At 42.3% G+C, this 18,682-nt stretch overlaps 1 protein-coding gene across 2 annotated transcripts in view; it reads left to right on the top strand.

Moving 5' to 3' along the window:
• LOC137335742 (receptor expression-enhancing protein 1-like) overlaps positions 1-18,682 on the top strand; it is a 40,278-nt gene that overhangs the window by 7,453 nt on the left and 14,143 nt on the right. The window contains exon 2 of one of the 2 annotated variants that reach the window (XM_068001071.1): positions 14,923-14,995. The exons of the other annotated variant lie outside the window; for it this stretch is intronic. Within the exon in view, the coding sequence (XP_067857172.1) occupies positions 14,923-14,995 (73 nt within the window). The remainder of the gene's footprint in view (positions 1-14,922; positions 14,996-18,682) is intronic. 2 annotated transcript variants of the gene reach the window in all.

Here is an 18,682-nt window from a genome sequence, read left to right as displayed (position 1 = left end):
TTAGGATAATGCTGTTCAACGTAGTGTATCCTGAAGGAGTGAGAAAGTTGGCTGAGTTGCTGCCTCAAGTGGCATTGGGAGAAGCTTTGAAGCCAGTCCTTTACCCATTTTCTCGCTTGAAATGTTGCATGGTTTAGCAAAGAATGAATATTTGGTATCATCCACAAATCCCTAATCGTGGATCTCTGAATTATATCTTGACTTTAAAAAAAAATCCGGGCTTTTTAGTTGCCCTACAGTCTTCAGTTCCGTTCCTCACCATCAGGAAGTATGAAGTTTTTTTAAATCGGAGTTTGCAGTGTAATCAAGTTGATGGACATAGTGATAATGGGGCTGTAGTTGAGGATGCAAAATGCTGACACAAATAGAAAAATGTATAGAGTGGATCTTCCAGGTGATTTTTTTGCCAAAAAGCCTATTTTTATTCCTCACTATCGTAAAAGTGCTGACTTTTGCTGGGATATGGTTCTAGAAGTAGTGCTTGCCCTGGCACCTTGCCTGATTGGCCATTTTTCATGCTTTGACAGGCTAGTTTACTGGGAGAGCATCACAACTGAGCCTGATCAACCTCGCTTCCCAGCAAAAGCGAAAGTGATTTTTTTTAAACTATGGGAGGTTTAATTACATAGCTTTGTGGTATGAAGGTCGAATGGAAATCCAAGAGTATTAACAGCCTTTTTGAATGGTGAAATAAATGTTTGCACCTTGGAGTCATACTTCACTGAAAACAGGCCTGTAATATATGTGGTATAGATCACAGTGCGATTGGAATTGATATGGTCATACCTTAGCCGAGCCAATAGAAATTCTGTTTAGATTCAAAGTATCCAATTGAGCCGCCAAGTTTGTTCACAGGATATCCAAATCTAAACTGTCAGGCCATTAAGTTTCACCTCCTGTTTGATTTAATTGTTAACAACAGATCTCTCTTAAAATGCCTGGCTTAATGTCGCTTTGAGGTGGCCAAGTTGGTTGTATTCAAAAAGCTTACTCTGCATTAAAGACTATTGCACAGTTTAGCCCCCATGTTTCAGATGCCATTTAATTTTTGTGTATTCTGAGCCTGAAAATTAAGGCTGGTTTAAATCCAGGCGATTACTGACACTGCATTTCATATTTTGATTTTGAATAATGCTTTTTCTGTCCCCGCCACCGACTCCATTCCTCTCCCTGGCCACTGTCTGAGGCTGAACCAGACTGTTCGCAACCTCGGTGTCCTATTTGACTCTGATCTGAGCTGCTGACCCTGTATCCTCTAACATCAACATCACCAAGGCCGCCTACTTCCACCTCTGTAACATAGCTCATCTCTACCCCTGTTTCAGCTCATCTGCTGAAATCCTCATTCATGCCTTGGTTACCTCCAGACTCGACTATTCCAATGCTCTCATGGCCGGCCTGCCCCCTTACACCCTCTGTAAACTTGAATTCGTCCAAAACTCTGCCTGTATCCTAACTCACACCAAGTCCCATTCTGCTCGCTAAACTACATTGGCCCCTGGTCTGGGAACGTGTTGATTTAAAAAATTCTCATCCTTGTTTTCGAATCCTTCCATGGCTTTGCCCCTTCCTATCTTTGTAACTTCCTACAACCCTCTGAGTTCTCTGTGCTCCTTCAATTCTGGCCTCTTGCGCATCCCAGATTTTCATCGCTCCACCCTGGTGCCCGTGCCTTCAGCTGACTTGGCCCTTAGCTCTGGAATTCCCTCTCTAAACCTCACTGCCTCTCTCTACCTATCTCTCCTCATTTAAAACACTCCTTAAAACCTACCTCTTCGACCGAGCTTTTGGTCACCTGACCTAATACCTCCTTATGTGTCTCTCAAATTTTGTTTGATAACTCTCCTGTGAAGTTTCTTGAGACATTTTACTGAGTTAAGATGGTGTCTGAATTCAAGTTGCTTTTGTTTTATTTTGGTTAATTATTCCTTCTTCAAGTAAAAGTGGATTTCATAACTTTTTTGGTTGCATTTGAAGCCATTTCCTGTTTTATACACTGATGGAGCTGTAGCAGGGACTTCTTAGAATTATGAGAATATATTGGTACTAATGTGATTGCTGGATAAGTGATCATACAGGACCTAGCATTTAATGAAAAGTGACCTTGTTTCAGTGATGTTAAATGTTTTTTTTATGATTAGATTTTCTGTCTACTCAAATCAGTAAAGTTCTTGAACATTTGAGGCTAGCAGTCTGGCCACGTGACCTCTGCAAATGTTATTGCATTTATGTTGTAAATATTGGGACCCTGTTGTTGAGTATCTTTTCTTGTGGTTTTGCGCCAGCAGCTATTGTGTGAGAAGTTTCCACAACCAGGAGGACAGCCGTGAGCAGGCGAAGAAGGGAAATGGAGGGTGGGAAGAGGGAAAACTGGAGGTGGGAGGAACTTTGATTCCACCAGTTAGTAATTGGTGCAATTTCAGTGAGTTACAATAACTCATAATATAGCCAACAGTTTTTTTTTAAATGTTTTATTTGTTCATGGGATGTGGGCGTCCCTGGCAAGGCCAGCATTGTTGCCCATCCCTAATTGCCCTTGAGGAGGTGGTGGTGAGCTGCAATCCATGTGGTGAAGGTTCTCACATATTGTAATACAATAACTCGGTAATAATTTATATGTAACTGGTAGTAATAGATGTAATGCTCTGATATCCAAACTGTAACTGGTAGTAATTGTATAACCTGTTGATATTTCCCTCCAAAACTACAAGCAGAATCCCCCTGCACTGTACAAGCTGCAGTCAGGCTCTGCAGTCGATGCCACTTTCAACAGGCCTAATCTCTCTCCCTATCTGTTTGGACTTAGTTTCTGTGTGGAAAAAGTAAAAATAAAAAAAGACTTGCATTTATCGAGTGCCCTTAATGCTTGGCTTGGTGGGTAAGGGGAAAGGGGGGGTTGCAGCAGAGACAGCTGAATGCAGGGTCTCAATCTTGGTTACAAAGATGTCCATGAGCTCCTTGCACTTGTTGGAAGTGAGGGTGGAGGGGGTAAAAGAGACAGTTGGTACTGGAGAAAAGAAGCCGGGAGGTTATCTTTGCATTCCAGGATGATCCTGGAATAGTGAGCCGTTTTGGCAGAGGAGAACAGGGCTTGATGTGGTCCAAATCTGGTGGTGAATGGCGAAACCAGTTGTGCACTATAAACCTTCCATTCTGCATCCCTTGGACTTAAGGGAGCAAAGATGGGGGCCGTATCAAGGCGAACGCGCAGGCTTGGAGAGTAGGGTTTTACTGAGGACAGGGGCGTTAAAGGTGAGGGTGTGATTGAGCAGATCAATAGCTGCAGAAGTATTGTGGTGAATGGAGGGTCAAAGGCTCGACGGTTGGAAGTGGTGAGGGATGCAAGGAAATGGTCAGAGATAGCAAAAGATGGAACTTTTTCCCTTCACCTAGTATCACTAGTTACAGCTTCCTGAAACTTAGGACCCAAAATGCGACGGCAGGTATTTCAGTTGTCTCATTACTCAGGTGCTGACTTAATCCTGAAACTGACCGTAGCTGTTGGGTCAGCATTGGTTCAACAGTTCAGTGGTCACTACTTGAAAATTGACTTGTACTTCAGTGACTAAAGGTTAATATTACTACACTATAAAGAGAAATCAATAGCAATATATGTTGTTAGACTTCAGGACAGTCTGATTAACCCTTTCCTTACTGTGACCTTTAAGCAGGTCCAGAGAATATAAAGAGAAGCACTGTCTTTTTCCCCTCCGTGATGTGGAAATGCCAGTGATGGACTGGGGTGAACAAATGTAAGGAGTCGCACAACACCAGGTTATAGTCCAACAGCTCTATTTGAATTTCAAATAAAGCTGTTGGACTATAACCTGGTGTTGTGTGACTCCTTACATATATCCCCTCCAGCATACTCAAACCCTTTGCATTCCTCTTGTAATACATTGTTGGGATAATTATTCATGAGGAATGAGGATTAATGTTGATTGTGTTTGCTGTTAATTGGTCTCCTCATTTGAAGTTCTCCTCTTTCCACCGTCCAAAAATGAGGATGTTTTAAAGCTGGTTTCTGTACTGTGCTTAATCCTAATGACGACAATGGACTATCGTAGAATCATAGAAGTTTACAACATGGAAACAGGCCCTTCAGCCCAACATGTCCATGTCGCCCAGTTTATACCACTAAGCTAGTCCCAATTGCCTGCATTTGGCCCATATCCCTCTATACCCATATTACCCATGTAACTGTCCAAATGCTTTTTAAAAGACAAAATTGTACCCGCCTCTACTACTGCCTCTGGCAGCTCGTTCCAGACACTCACCACCCTTTGAGTGAAAAAATTGCCCCTCTGGACCCTTTTGTATCTCTCCCCTCTCACCTTAAATCTATGCCCCCTCGTTATAGTCTCCCCTACCTTTGGGAAAAGATTTTAACTATCTACCTTATCTATGCCCCTCATTATTTTATAGACTTCTATCAGATCACCCCTAAACCTCCTACTCTCCAGGGAAAAAAGTCTCCGTCTATCCAACCTCTCCCTATAAGTCAAACCTATATTAAAATTGGAACTTAACCTGATGCTGTAATGTGAGAATCCATTGCCTCCAATTGCTCCAATCACTACTACCACCAGTACATCACCCTAGTGTTAAAAGGCTGAAAATGCTTAGTGTGCACACAACCCAAGTTTAGGACAAAATGTATAATTTTACTGCTGGTTGTTTTTCCACAGTTGAAATGAGGAAGGTATGAAAACTGCACCTCCCACCATGACACATGACTGAAAAACTCATGGCAGTGCTGTGTAAATGTACCAGTTGTCCAAGTATGGCTGTTATATTTAAGTTTTAGAGCTGAAGTGTGGGACTCCGTCCAGTCCTGTCACCATATATCATGCTTGTGGCAATGCTGTTAATGTATGGCTTGTGACTAGCCTTGCTGAGCTCTAATTGTTGGCTGCAGGATTGTGTTTTGTAGGAAGGGTCCAGTTGTTCAGCCGCTGAATCCATAGAGTGCGCCCCTGCCGTTTGAGCGTACACCACAGTGACCTCCTTGGGCTTGGCATGCTCAGCGTCTGTGACCGCATTACCTGATCACATTCTCCGGGAAAACCTTCAGCATCCCGTGGGTCTCCTCGTAGATCAGACCCGAGATCCGCTTGATGCTGCCGCAGTGAGCCAGGTGGCAGATGGCTGGTTTGGTGATGTCCTGGATGTTATCACAAAGCACTCAAATCGCTGCTCAATTGCAGGATTGTGAATCTTGTGATTCTGCTGTTTAAGGTATTGTGGCTGCTTATGCAACACTGGGATTTCAGTGCAGACAGGCTGAAAGGAGCAGCAGCTACCAGTTTCCATCTACTTGCTGTCTGTTCCCTGTGTTGAAGGGAAAGGCTCAATAGGTTCACTGTTGTAACCTGTTACTTTAATTGACCTGGATAAAACTGGGCCGAGGCCAGGTTCAATGATTTTATTAAAGGAAAAAGAAGTATCAAAAAATGTAATTTGGTGGTAATTAGATTAGCACGACTCTCTAAGAATGAGAATTTGTGTGGACCAGGTGGTCACTGTAATAGTGTCCAAGGCTGTCTAGTGCTCTAATAGATGTAGTGTTCAAATTCTCTCTCTATTACAGCAGAAAGCTAAACTGACCTCAACACTGTTTTATTTCGGTTAACGTAATAAACAAGATACAAGTGAATTTATTGTGCCTCCCTGTCACCTGGAATTCAAGCAGTTTGATCAACACAAAGAAATCGCTCTCAATTTATAGAAATCATAATTTAAGCTGTACCTGATGGCTCAGTGGATACAGAGCTGTAGAAATTAAAAAGATCCCATCAATTGTCTGTGCTGATCTCGCCAAAGCTGTACTTCGGGTGATTCAATCCGCTTGACGAGGGAGAGGAAAAAAATTAGCCAGCATTCCTGCTACTGATTAGCATTACTATCACTAGCTGGCACATGAGCATCAAACTTGGCTGTGATGCCCTCTGCAGTTGAATAACCCGTTTACACTTCAAGATCTGTCACTTGGTTGAGGAGAATTTAAGAACAGCCAGTGTCCATGGAACCGTACCCCCAGTTTGAGTTGACAATGTCAGGAGGAGGAGGAAATTTGGAGGAAGAAATCCGATTTCAAGGATTTAAAAAAATCATTGATGCAATGTGTTGTGCACACTGCTCAATCTACAAGCCTCTGGGGTTTTCTCTCCAGTGATAGTTGCATTGGACAGGGTTTTGCTAGTTTGTGTTATAAAATTGTCTTGTGGCAGATGAGTCATTGATCATTTACTCTAACATTTACATTGGCTTGGGTTAGTCTCATTTTTAGTAGGTGACTTCCTTTCAGACAAGTAAACTGTTGGAATAGTTTTCTATTTATATGCTTGGAGGATTTTTTCCACAACCATTACTAACAAAAAGTGATGAAGGCATAATACAAGAGTAAGGTCCACAATATGTTGCTGACCACAATGGCGACCAATATAAGTTAGAAACAACTAATTAAATGTTAAATATAATTGTTTGTTCTAGTAGTGAACTGGAAGTAATCTAATTTGGACTATACATAAGCAGGAATAAAAACAGAAAATGCTAGAGAAGCTCAGCAAGTCAGGCAGCATCTGTGGAGAAAAAAACAGGTCGAAGACCTTTCATGAGAACAGAAGCAGGAGCTGGCCATACGGCCCATCGAGCTTGCTCTGCCATTCATTAAGATAATGGCTGATCTTCTAGCTCAACTCCACTTTCCTGCCTGATTCCCATATCCCTTGATTCCCTTACTGTCTCAAAACCCATCTATTGAATATACTCAATGACTGAGCACCCACAGCCCTCTGGGTAGAGAATTCCAAAGATTCACAACCCTCTGAGTGAAAAAATTGTTCCTCATCTTGGTCCTAAATGGCTAACTCCTTATCTTGAGACTATTATCCCTAGTTCTGGACTCTCCAGCCAGGGGAAACAGCTTCTCAGCATCTACCCTGTCAAGCCCTCTCAGAATTTTATGTTTCAATGAGATCACTTCTCATTCTTGGAAACTCCATAGAATATTGGCCCATTCTACTCAACCGCTCCTCATAGGACAACCCTCTCATCCCAGGAATCATCCTAGTGAACTTCGTTACGCCCCCTCCAAGGTAAGTATATCCTTCCTTAGGTGAGGAGACCAAAACTACACACAGTACTCCAGGTGTGGTCTCACCAGAGCCCTACATAATTGCAGCAAGACCTCCTTATTCTTATAGTTCAACCCTCGTGCAATAAAGGCTATCATACCATTTAGCATCCTAATTGCTTGCTGTACTTGCATGTTAACTTTCTGTGATTCGTGTACAAGGACACCCAAATCTTTCTGATTACCAACATTTCTTTGTCTCTCATCTTGTTTTTAAAAAAAATTCTGCTTTTCTATTCTTCCTACCAAACTGGTTAATTTCACATTTCCCCACATTATACTCCATCTGCCATCTTCTTACCTACTCATTTAACCTGTCTATGTCCCTTTGCATCCTCCTCACAGCTTACTTTCCCACCTAGCTTTTGTCAGCAAACTTGAAGGGAAACATTACACTCAGTCCCCTCGTCTAAGTCATTGATATATATTGTAAACAGCTGAGGCCCAAGCGCTGATCCTTGCGGCACCCCACTAGTTAAAACCTGCCAACCCTAAAATACTCTCCATTTTACTTCTGTACAGCACAGACTGAATACTTTTATTCTAATGAACCTTAAATCTCATTGTATGCCCAAGTTGCTGCTAAATGCCTACACTTGGCGATATTATTCATGCTGTGTCTTGGGTTGACGTTCATAGATTGTGAACTGTTAATTTTTGAGTGGTGTATACTTCAAGAAAGGAAGAGCTGTTGCTTCAGATAAATGGAAAGTTGGAATATGGGTATTTAGACAGGTGTAATTGAGTTCATAATTGTAGCAGGAAATGTTGAGTGCTTAATAAATTTCTGGGGGAGGGTACTACTTTTCACTCCAAATAAGAGACATGCTAGTTTTTAAAAGCAGTTTTGCTAACATTTGTCTGAACCACTATAAACTGAGCTTGATTGGTAATACACTTGACTGAGACCTACATGTTGAGCAACATGCTTGTGACCTTGAAGCTGTGATTAATGCACTGTTCTCCTGTTTAGTCATTTCAAAAACAGCACCCAACAAAATGGGCAGTTGCTTTCAAATGATACAATTTTTTGATGAACTGCTTCAGGGATATTTATAAAATGTTCTGGCAGTCTTGCTGCTCTGAGTGCCTCTTGCCTTCCTGCTGTTTTGACCATACTTTGGAAATTGGTATTGTTTCCATCTAATATTTTTATAGAAAGAATTTGCATTAATATAGTGCCTTTCACATCTTCGGGACATTCCAAAGTACAGAACAATTGCACTGCCTTGCATAGTTTAGTTTCAGGATTAGCTGTAATTTTCCACTGTAATACCCCAATCTTCAAGTCGTCAAGTGTGCCAAATAAGCAGCTTAAATATGAAAAAACAAAACACAAAAAAGCAGCAAATATTAAATATAGCTTAAATGAGCAGGGGCCTGTAAGTGCTTGATTATCTGTTCCATTTGTTTTTCCTGAAATATTGAGGAACTCTTTTAGAAATGAAGTCCCCAGATGGCAAAGGGATCAAACAGTTTAAATGTTTTTGATCCTTTTGAAACTGGACATAGAAACATAGAAAATAGGACAGTTTTTATGTCCCTGCTAGTTTACTCTCATACTCTTTTTTTTTTTCCCCCCTCTTAATCAATCTCTTTGTCCTCCTTTGCTGAATTCTGAACTGCTCCCATTCCTCAGGCTTGCTGCTTTTTCTGGCAATTTTATATGTCTCCTCTTTGGATCTAATACTATCCCTAATTTCTTTTGTAAGCCACGGTTGAGCCACCTTTCCTGTTTTATTTTTGCGCCAGACAGGAATGAATAATTGTTGTAATTCCTGCACACATTCTTTAAATATTAGCCATTGCCTATCCATCGTCATCCCTTTTAGTTCCCCAATCTATCATAGCCAACTCGTACCTCATACTTCCTTAATTTCCTTTATTTAGATTCAGGACCTGAGTTTTGGATTCAACTACTTCACTCTCCATCTTAATGAGGAATTCTATCATGTTATGGTCGCTCTTCCCTAAGGGACCCCGCACAACAAGATTGTTAATTAATCCTTTCTCATTAGACAATACCCAGTCTCGGATCGCCTGTTCCCTAGTTGGTTCCTCAACGTATTGGTCTAGAAAACCATCACTAATTCCTCCCCCACAGTATTATTGCTAATTTGGTTTGTCCAATCTATATGTAGATTAAAGTCACCCATGATTATAGTTGTACCCTTCTTGCATGCGTCACTAATTTCCTGTTTAATGCCCTCCCCTACATCTCCACTACTGTTTGGAGGCCTATGGACAACCCCCAACAATGTTTTCTGCCCCTTGGTGTTTCTTAGTTCCACCCATACAGATTCCACATCGTGATTTTTCAAGCCAATATCCTTCCTCACTATTGCATTGATTTCCTCCTTTACTAACAACGCTACCCCACCTCCTTTCCCTTTTTGCCTGTCCTTCCTAAATATTGAATACCCCGGATGTTCAGTTCCCATCCTTGGTCACCCTGCAGCCATGTCTCCATATCATAACCGTTAATATCTATCTGCGCTGTTAATTCATCTAGCTTATTGCGAATGCTCCGTGCATTAAGACACAATGCCTTTAGACTTGTCTTTTTAAGATTGCTAGTCATCTTGGTTTTATTTTGCACTATGGCCCTATTTGTTTTTCGCCCTTGTTTTCTCTGCCTTCCACTATTGCTTCTTCCCTTTCTGTCTTTTGTTTCTATCCTTGTTTCCCCCTCCTCTGACTCCCTGCTCAGATTCCCATCATAATTGTAGCAGGAAATGTTGAGTGCTTAATAAATTTCTGGGGGAGGGTACTACTTTTCATCAATTGATGTCATGAGATCACATCCAGATGTACAATTATCAGTGCTTAACAGTTTATAATTGAAGTGTACAAAGATTTTCATACACAATTTTCTACAGAAGCTAAGTTACATTCTCTCCATAGCTTGACACATTTACAGGTTACCAATCTATCTTGTTCAGGAAGACACATTTGGCTATTAGCATTGGAACAGTCATTTGTAATTTACCTCTTAACACTAATAACATAGGCACTGAGTACATCTTTAACAAGTCTGCATTTGTTGTTTCCAGCAAAAAGGTAAAGGAGTTCTATTAAGTTACATTTCCCACCTTCCATACAGCAAGTGGAAAAAACATCTTGCATTTATATAGCACCATTAACGTCGTAAAACGTCCCAGGCTGCTTCACAGGAGCATTATCAGACAAAATTTGATACAGCCACATGAGATATTACGACAGGTGACTAAATGCTTGGTCAGAGAGGTAAGTTTTAAGGAGTGTCTTCAAGGAGTAGAGAAGTGGAGAGGTTTAGGGTGGGAATTAGAGTTCCAGGCTTAGACAGCTGGAGGGGTGAAGCAAATCAGGGATTCTCAAGGCCAGAATTGGAAAAACGGAGTGTTCTTGGTGGGTTGTAGGGCTGGAGGAGGTTACAGAGATAGGGATGGGCGAGGCCTCAGAAGGAATTGGACATGGGATGAGAATTTTAAAATCAGTGTTGCCAGTCTGGGAGCCAATGTAAGTTAGCGAGCACAGGGGTGATGGATGAGCGGGGCTTGGTGCGAGCTAGGATATGAGCAGCAGAGTTTTGGATGAGCTCAAGGTTACGTTGGGGAGAAAGTGGAATGCTGGCCAGGAGAGCATTGTAATAGTCAAGTCTGGCAGTAAGAAAAGCATGGATGAGGGTTTTAGCAACAGATGGGCTGAGGCAGGGACAGAGACCGGCAATAATACGGAGGTGGCAGTAAGCGGTCTTGGTGATGGAGAGGATATGGGATCAGAAACTCGGCTCAGGGTTCAATAGGATGCGAACTCTCTGGTTACACCCAAGTCAGTGGCTAGGGAGTGTAGTTTATGGCAGGGGTCGAAGACAATGGCTTTGGTCTTCCCAATGTTTAATTGGAGGAAATTTCTGCTGATCCAATATTGAATATCTGACAACCAGTGTGACAAATCTCATGCAGTGGAGGAGTTGGGAGGTGGTGGTGAGGTAGAGCTGGATGTTGTCAGCATACACGTGGAATCTGACGTGTTTTCAGACGATGTCGCCGAGGGGTAGCATGTAGATGAGAAATAGGAGGGAGCCATTGATCCTTGCTAGAGTGGGAAGAGGAGCCATTGCAGGGTGATTCTCTGGCTATGACTGGATAGATAGGAATGGAACTAGGTGAGCGCAGTCCCACCCAGCTGGACACCTGAGAGGTGTCGGATGAGGATGGTGTGATCAACTGTGTCGAAGGCTGCAAACAGGTTGAGAAGCATGAGGAGGGATAGTACACCATGATCTCTCAGGATGTAATTTGTGACTTTGATAAGGACCGTTTCACTGCTGTCGCAGAGGCGAAAACCTGATGGGAAAGGTTCAAACATGAGAGTTGGGCACAGATTTGGGAGGCGACAACACAGTCAAGGACTTGAGAGGAAAGGGAGGTTCGAGATGTGATAGTTTGTAAGAACAGAGGGGTCGAGGGTGGGTTTTTTGAAGAGGGGGTTATGACGGCAGATTTGAAAAGGAAGGGTCATTACCAGAGGAGAGGGAACCATTAACAATATCAACTAGCATGGGGGCTAGGAATGGAAGTTGAGTGGTCAGCAGTTTAGTGGGAATAGTATGACGAGAGCAGGGGGTGGTTTTCATGGACAGGATGAGCTCTGAGGGGAGATAGGAGAGAAACTAGAGAAAGATGTGAGTTCAGGACTAGGGCGGGGAACCTTGGGGGAAGTTTGGTTTGGTGGACATGGGGAAGGGAGGGATGCAGCAGAGGCATGGTCGGGTGACCATGAACGGATGGTCTCAATCTTGGCAACAAAGTCGTCCATTTTAAAAGGGCCCTTTTAAAATAAAACTGTGGAATGCAGTTATTGCTCTTGTGTTTAGTTCCCTTCCAGTAAGGAAGTGCCTGGCCTCCACTTGGCGACTGCTCGCAGTAGCATGATTGAAATCAGGAGCTCAAAAAGTGAAGAAACAGCAGACCTATGTCCTTTGCTTCATAAGCATTCCTAAGAATGGATGTTGATCTGGATTGTGGCCCAAGAAAATATTGGGCGGCACTCGCATAAACTGAAGCTAGCAGTCTCGGTCATGTCATTTATTGTTGATCCCTGAACGCACTAACCAGTGCAGTGAGTTGGTAAATCATGAGTTCACTGGGCCTCTTTTAGACCAGTGTCAAAATAAAAACAAACATGCCTATGCCACAGTTTTGGCATATCTTGCCAACTGTTACATGCTTGTGGGTTTTGTGTATGCAAAAAGAAACTGAAGGAGAGATTCTGAAAGGGAGTAGAATGTTGCTGCTGTGATGTGCAACATGTTGCTTAGAAATGTGAATCAGTGGCAGTTGTCAAGATTGCTGAACTGCTGTTATGTTTGAACTTATATGAAGTAGGGGTTAAGAGTTTCTTTTTAAAAACAAAAAGGAAGTTGGAGCCAAATGAAAGTTGGTGCCACTTGCTGGCCTTGTCAAGATCTTCCTATGAAAATTATGATAGAGCCTCTTTGTATTTGATGGGTAAACAATTGGAAAGCTTACCCAAAATGGGAGTGCACAGATCTTTAACCACAAAATGAAGGATCGTAACTGAAAGCCTTTTCGCAGCAGCTGCTGTTCAGCCGATTGCATGTTTCAAATGCTGCCTGTTAAAAGCACGCTATCATATTTTTTGCGTCCACGTAGTGCAGTAATGAGGTGTTCCGTTACTTCCCTCCTAGCCCCAATTAGGACTTCATTTGGGATTCTTTCACAAGTACAGAGTAGTAAAGCTTCAACAAAAATTTTTTAGTTGAGTGCCCTTTAAGGCAGCGTACTATCGTATCTGTTCAATAATTGCTTATGGTGGCACAAGGTCAGTAGACCTAAATTACGTACCTTGCACTGAACTCCCTTGCCAGTATCTATTTTTAATGTTGAAGCACCTTTTGAACAATTGACATTCTACAATTAAGAAGGTTAGAAATTAACTTTTTTTAAAACTTTGAATTATGCTGCAGTAGGTGTGTGTATGAACATACAAATTAAGAGCAGGAGTAGGCCATTCGGCCCCTTGAATCTGCTGTGCCATTTGATAAGATGGCTGATCTGATTGTGGCCTCAACCCTACTTTCCCATCTACCTACTATAACCTTCAACTCCCTTGTTAATCAGGAATCTATCTAACTCAGCCTGAAAAATGTTCAGTGACCCTGCCTCTGCCACTCTCTGGGGAAGGGAGTTCCACAGACCCACGAGCCTGAGAGAAAAAATTTCTCCTCATCTGTCTTAAATGGGAGACCCCTTATTTTAAACTGTGTCCCTTAGTTCTAGTCTCTCCCACAAGGGGAAGCATCCTCTCAGCATCTACCCCTTCTAGTCCCCTCAGGATTTTATGTTTCAATTAAATCACCTCTCATTCTTCTAAACTCCAGTGTATACAGGCCCAACTTGTCCAACCTTTCCTCATAAGATAACCCCCTCATCCCATGAATCAGTCGAGTAAACCTTCTCTGAACCGCCTCCAAAGCAATTATGTGCTTTCTTAAATAAGGAGACCAAAACTGCGCACACTATTCTAGATGTGGTCTACCAAGGTGCTGTACAACTGTAGCAAAACACCTCTAGTTTTATATTCCATTCCCCTTGCAATAAATGACTTGCTGTCACTTCCTAATCACTTGCTGTACCTGCGTTCTAAATTTTTGTGATTCATGTACTAGGACACCCAGATCCCTCTGTACCTCAGAGTTCTGCAATCTCTCCCCATTTAAATAATATACTGCTTTTCTAATCCTCCTGCCAAAATGGACAAGTTCACATTTTCCCACATTATACTCTATCTGCCAAATTTTTGCCCACTCACTTAACCTATCTATATCCCTTTGCAGATTCCTTATGTCCTCTTCACAACTTACTTTCCTATCTACCTTTGTCATCAACAAATTTAGCAACCATACATTTGGTCCCTTCATCCAAGTCACTGATATAGATTATAAATAGTTGAGGCCCCAGCACTGATCCCTGTGGCACTCCACTCGTTACATCTTGCCAGCCTGAAAATGACCCATTTATGCCTACACTCTCTTTCCTGTTAGCCAACCAATCCTTTATCCATGCTAATATGTTACCCCTATACCATGAGCTCTTATTTTGTGTAGTCGCCTTTGATGTGGCACCTTGTCAAAAGCCTTCTGGAAATCCAAGTACACCACGTCCACAAGATCCCCTTTATCCACGTTGCTTGTTACTTCCTCATAGAACTCTAATAAATTAGTCAAACACTATTTCCCTTTCACAAAGCCATGTTGACTCTGCCTGATTGCATTGAGATTTTCGAAGTGCCCTGCTATAACCTCCTTAATAATAGATTTCAGCATTTTCCCTATGACTGATGTTAAGCTAACTGGCCTGTAGTTTCCTGCTTTCTGTCTCCCTCCTTTCTTGAATAGAGGAGTTACATTTGCTATTTTCCAATCTGATGGGACCCTTCCAGAATCTAGAGAATTTTTGAATATTAATATTAATGCATCTAGTAAAAGATCATTTTGAAACTGAGCACTGCAGTTATTACAGTGGAGTGTTCTTTATCAGTGTAGGTGTAATACTTTGTACATGTTATAAGGCATAGTGCAGCTGCTGTCAGCTCCTGTATATCTACAGTAAGCAGCAGGTAAAAGGAAACGATTCACTGCCGTCTGGAACTGCACGGCTCGTGTGTGCCTTGAGCCATGGTCTCCAAGCTTCACTTTATTTTAATCTTGTTGGAACTATGCTGTTAATTTGGTATCTTTTATGTATCTTTTAAACTTATCTCTTTTTTAAAAAAAATAACAGGCTTGCGTTTGGTACTTTGTATCCTGCCTACACATCCTATAAAGCTGTCAAGACAAAAAATGTGAAGGAATATGTGAGTACTGTGTATTTGTCAAGTTACTTTTCCGTAACCGTACTGTGTGAATCACTCAAATCGAAGTTGGCTAAGAGTGACGTAAAGCTAGTTGTTCAATGCTGCCTTGCAGTTTTAACTGTTGCCATGCCTTGACTGAAGTTAGACAGACTGGGACTTTTTTCCCTGGAGAGTAGGAGGTTAAGGGGTGATCTTATAGAAGTCTATAAAATAATGAGGGGCATAGATAAGGTCGATAGTCAAAATCTTTTCCCAAAGGTAGGGGAGTCTATAACGAGGGGGCATAGATTTAAGGTGAGAGGGGAGAGATACAAAAGGGTCCAGAGGGGCAATTTTTTCACTCAAAGGGTGGTGAGTGTCTGGAACGAACTGCCAGAGGCAGTAGTAGAGGCGGGTACAATTTTGTCTTTTAAAAAGCATTTGGACAGTTACATGGGTAATATGGGTATAGAGGGATATGGGCCAAGTGCAGGCAATTGGGACTAGCTTAGTGGTATAAACTGGGCGACATGGACATGATGGGCCGAAGGGCCTGTTTCCATGTTGTAACTTCTATGAAGTAATGCTAGCTGAGTCTTAAAGAGCAAGACAGTCCCAGGATCTCTCCCTAGTCTCAGCTGACTTAGTGGGCCTCAACACCTCTTCATTGGATACACAAAACATAAGCCAGGTTTCTTGCCCTTAATGGTTATCCAGCAATTCTTGCTGCAGGTATATTAATGAAATCAGGTCATGACTGGTTCTGGTTTGGCCACTTGGGTGAGGTGCCTATTGAATTATGTCAGCAAGAGACAGCACCTTCAATGTAGGAAGGGAGAAGATTTGGGAGGGAAAATTAACTAATGGTCAATGTGGTGATGTCAGTTTGCATGACAGATTTTCAGATCTGTTCACAGTCCAACTTTTTGACTTCCTTCTATCTGCCACGTCATGCTTGGCATGATTGCAGTCTCTTGGGGATTGTTTGCTGTTACCGGTCATGTGAAAATGCACTATTTGAAACACAAAATTATATTGCTGTCTCATGAAAGCAGTCATTTTGCTCTGTTGTTTTGAAGTGGTGATTGAATAACAACATGGTGTGTACTGTATTAGGTGAGACTGAGCCAAGACTGGGTAATTTGTAAGATGTGAACTTTAAGAGTGTTTAGAAATGGCAGAAGACTCTTGAGCCCAATTAGCCCCTTTTTTTAAATGAACTAAGCCCCAGCTACCTGCCATTTTACTATACCCCTAAATGGCCTTTGACCTGAAACGTGTCCAGTTCTTTCGTGAAGCTGCAATAGTCTTCACTGGTAACTTATTGCACACGTATATTATCCTTTTGGGTGAATAACTTCCAGTTGATTATACTCCTTACTCAAAATATATGCTGCCTGGTGTTTGAGCCCTTTATAAATGACCAGTTGTTTGTTTATACCCTTTTTTCCCCCAAAAGAACAAATATGCCTCCCTCAACCTTCCTCATAACTTAGATAATACCCTGAAAAACAATTGCTGCTATAAACACAAAATTGGAGCCAAGGAACAAAATGCTGGAAATTCTGGCATGGACAGTGATGTTCTGGCTCCTGTTAAAATAAACTGCGGTGTAAAAGCTGCTTTAAGTAACAGAAGTTCGGGTCTTTGAACACAGCTGCGTGTGAGGGATCCATATCTGCAGGTTTGAGCATGTAATTGGCTCTTCAATTGTAGCACCTTTTTCTGTATTTCATCTATTTCAGTATCCAATTTATTGCAAAACTGTATTGTTTACTTTCCCAATGATTTACTGCACACCTCACCTGACATTTGTTGGTGTGACATTACCTGTAGGGACCAGTATACTGAAATAAAAGTCAGCTGCCAGTAATATTTAATGCTGTCATTCCCCAATTTGCAATGGGACTTGACTACAAGGTGCAGCAGGCAGCCAGTTGCAACACTGCTCCATTACCAACAGCTGAGGGATGTTGCACTGAATCTACAGTTAACAGATTGTTAAAGCAGTTTAAAGGGAAAGGTAATCTACAGTAACTTTTCTTTCTTCAAGATGCTTCCTCAGTGTGTGTGCGCGCACGTGAGGACATGTAGTAAAATATTATTGGAATTATAAAAGATCCAATTTTCTTTTATGTGATGGAGACTTACCATACTGGATACCCCAGCCTTCAGTGACTAGGAGGAGCCTAAGTCACTCAGTGGTTCCAATAATCTTGTTGGTGGGTGGTAGGGCTACTACTTTGGACTGGGCTGAGAGCTGAATCGAAGCCATCCGACTGTGAGGAAAATGGGTTGGTGGCATATCTAAGTTTAGTTGAGTAATGTCTGAAATGATAACTTCGCTGAACATGCAGGCTAAACCCCAACTTTTCACAGTTGGCCTATGTTTTAGTTGTGGCCTCCTCCGTCTAAGTATGAATAAACCTTAAAATCTATTTTTAAAGCTGTGCAGGTATTATGTAGTTCAAGGGTTGAAGTAGTTGATGTGCAGACCTTGTGAGCTTTCTTGTAGTTTGACTTCAATTGTTGTCTATAGTTTTCACTATATAAATGTATAATCTTTGTAGTTTGAAGTAGAAGTTGCCTGCTTGGGACACAAACTTGCACCTGAGGATTAGAGAAATCAGCTGGTTGGAAGGTATGGGTTCCACCCTGCTGGAGGCCCTCAAAAGGGACTTCCTGGGTGAAGCATCTCAGAGCACCTCCCTGAAATTTCCCTGATTAGTGAAATTAGTAACTCAAGCAAATATGCTGCATACACCCAAAAAAAAACATACAGCTTATTTTGAAATGTTGTACAGTGCATGGGGAAACTCAAGTCCAACATCGCTTCCTTGGAATGAAAGGGAGGGGGAGAAACGGCAATGGTGAAACCTTTTACTCTAACATTTTTTTTCCCATTTGTTTCTCTCTGCCCCCACCTCCCACTGTGAGGTGCCAGTGTAGCCTTATTATGGTAAGATAGGGTTAACAGCAAAAAGTACTCCAGCGAGCCAGATATGAACATGTGACTGTCATGCACCTGATTTTAACAGCAGAACCAATCTGAATCAGAAGTGCAGGGAGTCATTGAATTGCTATTAATTATCTCTTTGGCAAACCCTTCTGACAGTATGTGAAAAGAAAGGAAGATTCAGAGTCTTTGTCTTCAACATACAACCCCAGGATTTTTCCAGCTGACATGCTACATGATGCTCTTCTGTTTTCATTCTTCAATAGACTCTTTTTAACATCCAGCATTCCCACTGATGGGCCCCTGTATTTACGGGGAGGTTGCAGGGAGCGCAGGGACAATCCGACAGGACCTCATTATAATTTTTTTTACTCTTGCGCAGCCAGCCAAATTGACAGGCTGGCCGGCTGCTGGGTGGGAAAACCAGCAGCAAGGGACCCCTGGGGACGGTCCCTAGCAATCATTGGGGGAGAGTGAGTGAGAGATCAGGGCTTTAGGAATGGGTGGCGGGGAGGAGAAAGAGAGGTGATCGCGGGAGGGAGAGATCAGGGCTTTGTGAGGGGGGGGTGGGTTCAGAGGAGGAGGTCGGCGGGGGGAAAGAGAGAGGCCATGATCGACAGAGGGAAGACCAAAGGCTTCTTTGAAGGGTTGGGAGGAGCTTACCACCTCCTAGCCCACAAGGAATGCTGTAAAAGGCACTTACCTTCTTGAGCCAGCAGTTCCCACCTCCCTCGCAGTGGCAACTGTTAAAT

This window comes from Heptranchias perlo, chromosome 20, assembly GCF_035084215.1.
Source record: "Heptranchias perlo isolate sHepPer1 chromosome 20, sHepPer1.hap1, whole genome shotgun sequence".
Lineage (NCBI taxonomy): Eukaryota > Metazoa > Chordata > Chondrichthyes > Hexanchiformes > Hexanchidae > Heptranchias > Heptranchias perlo.
The sequence above is the reverse complement of the archived record's forward strand: the minus strand, read 5'-3'. Positions and strand labels throughout refer to the sequence as shown.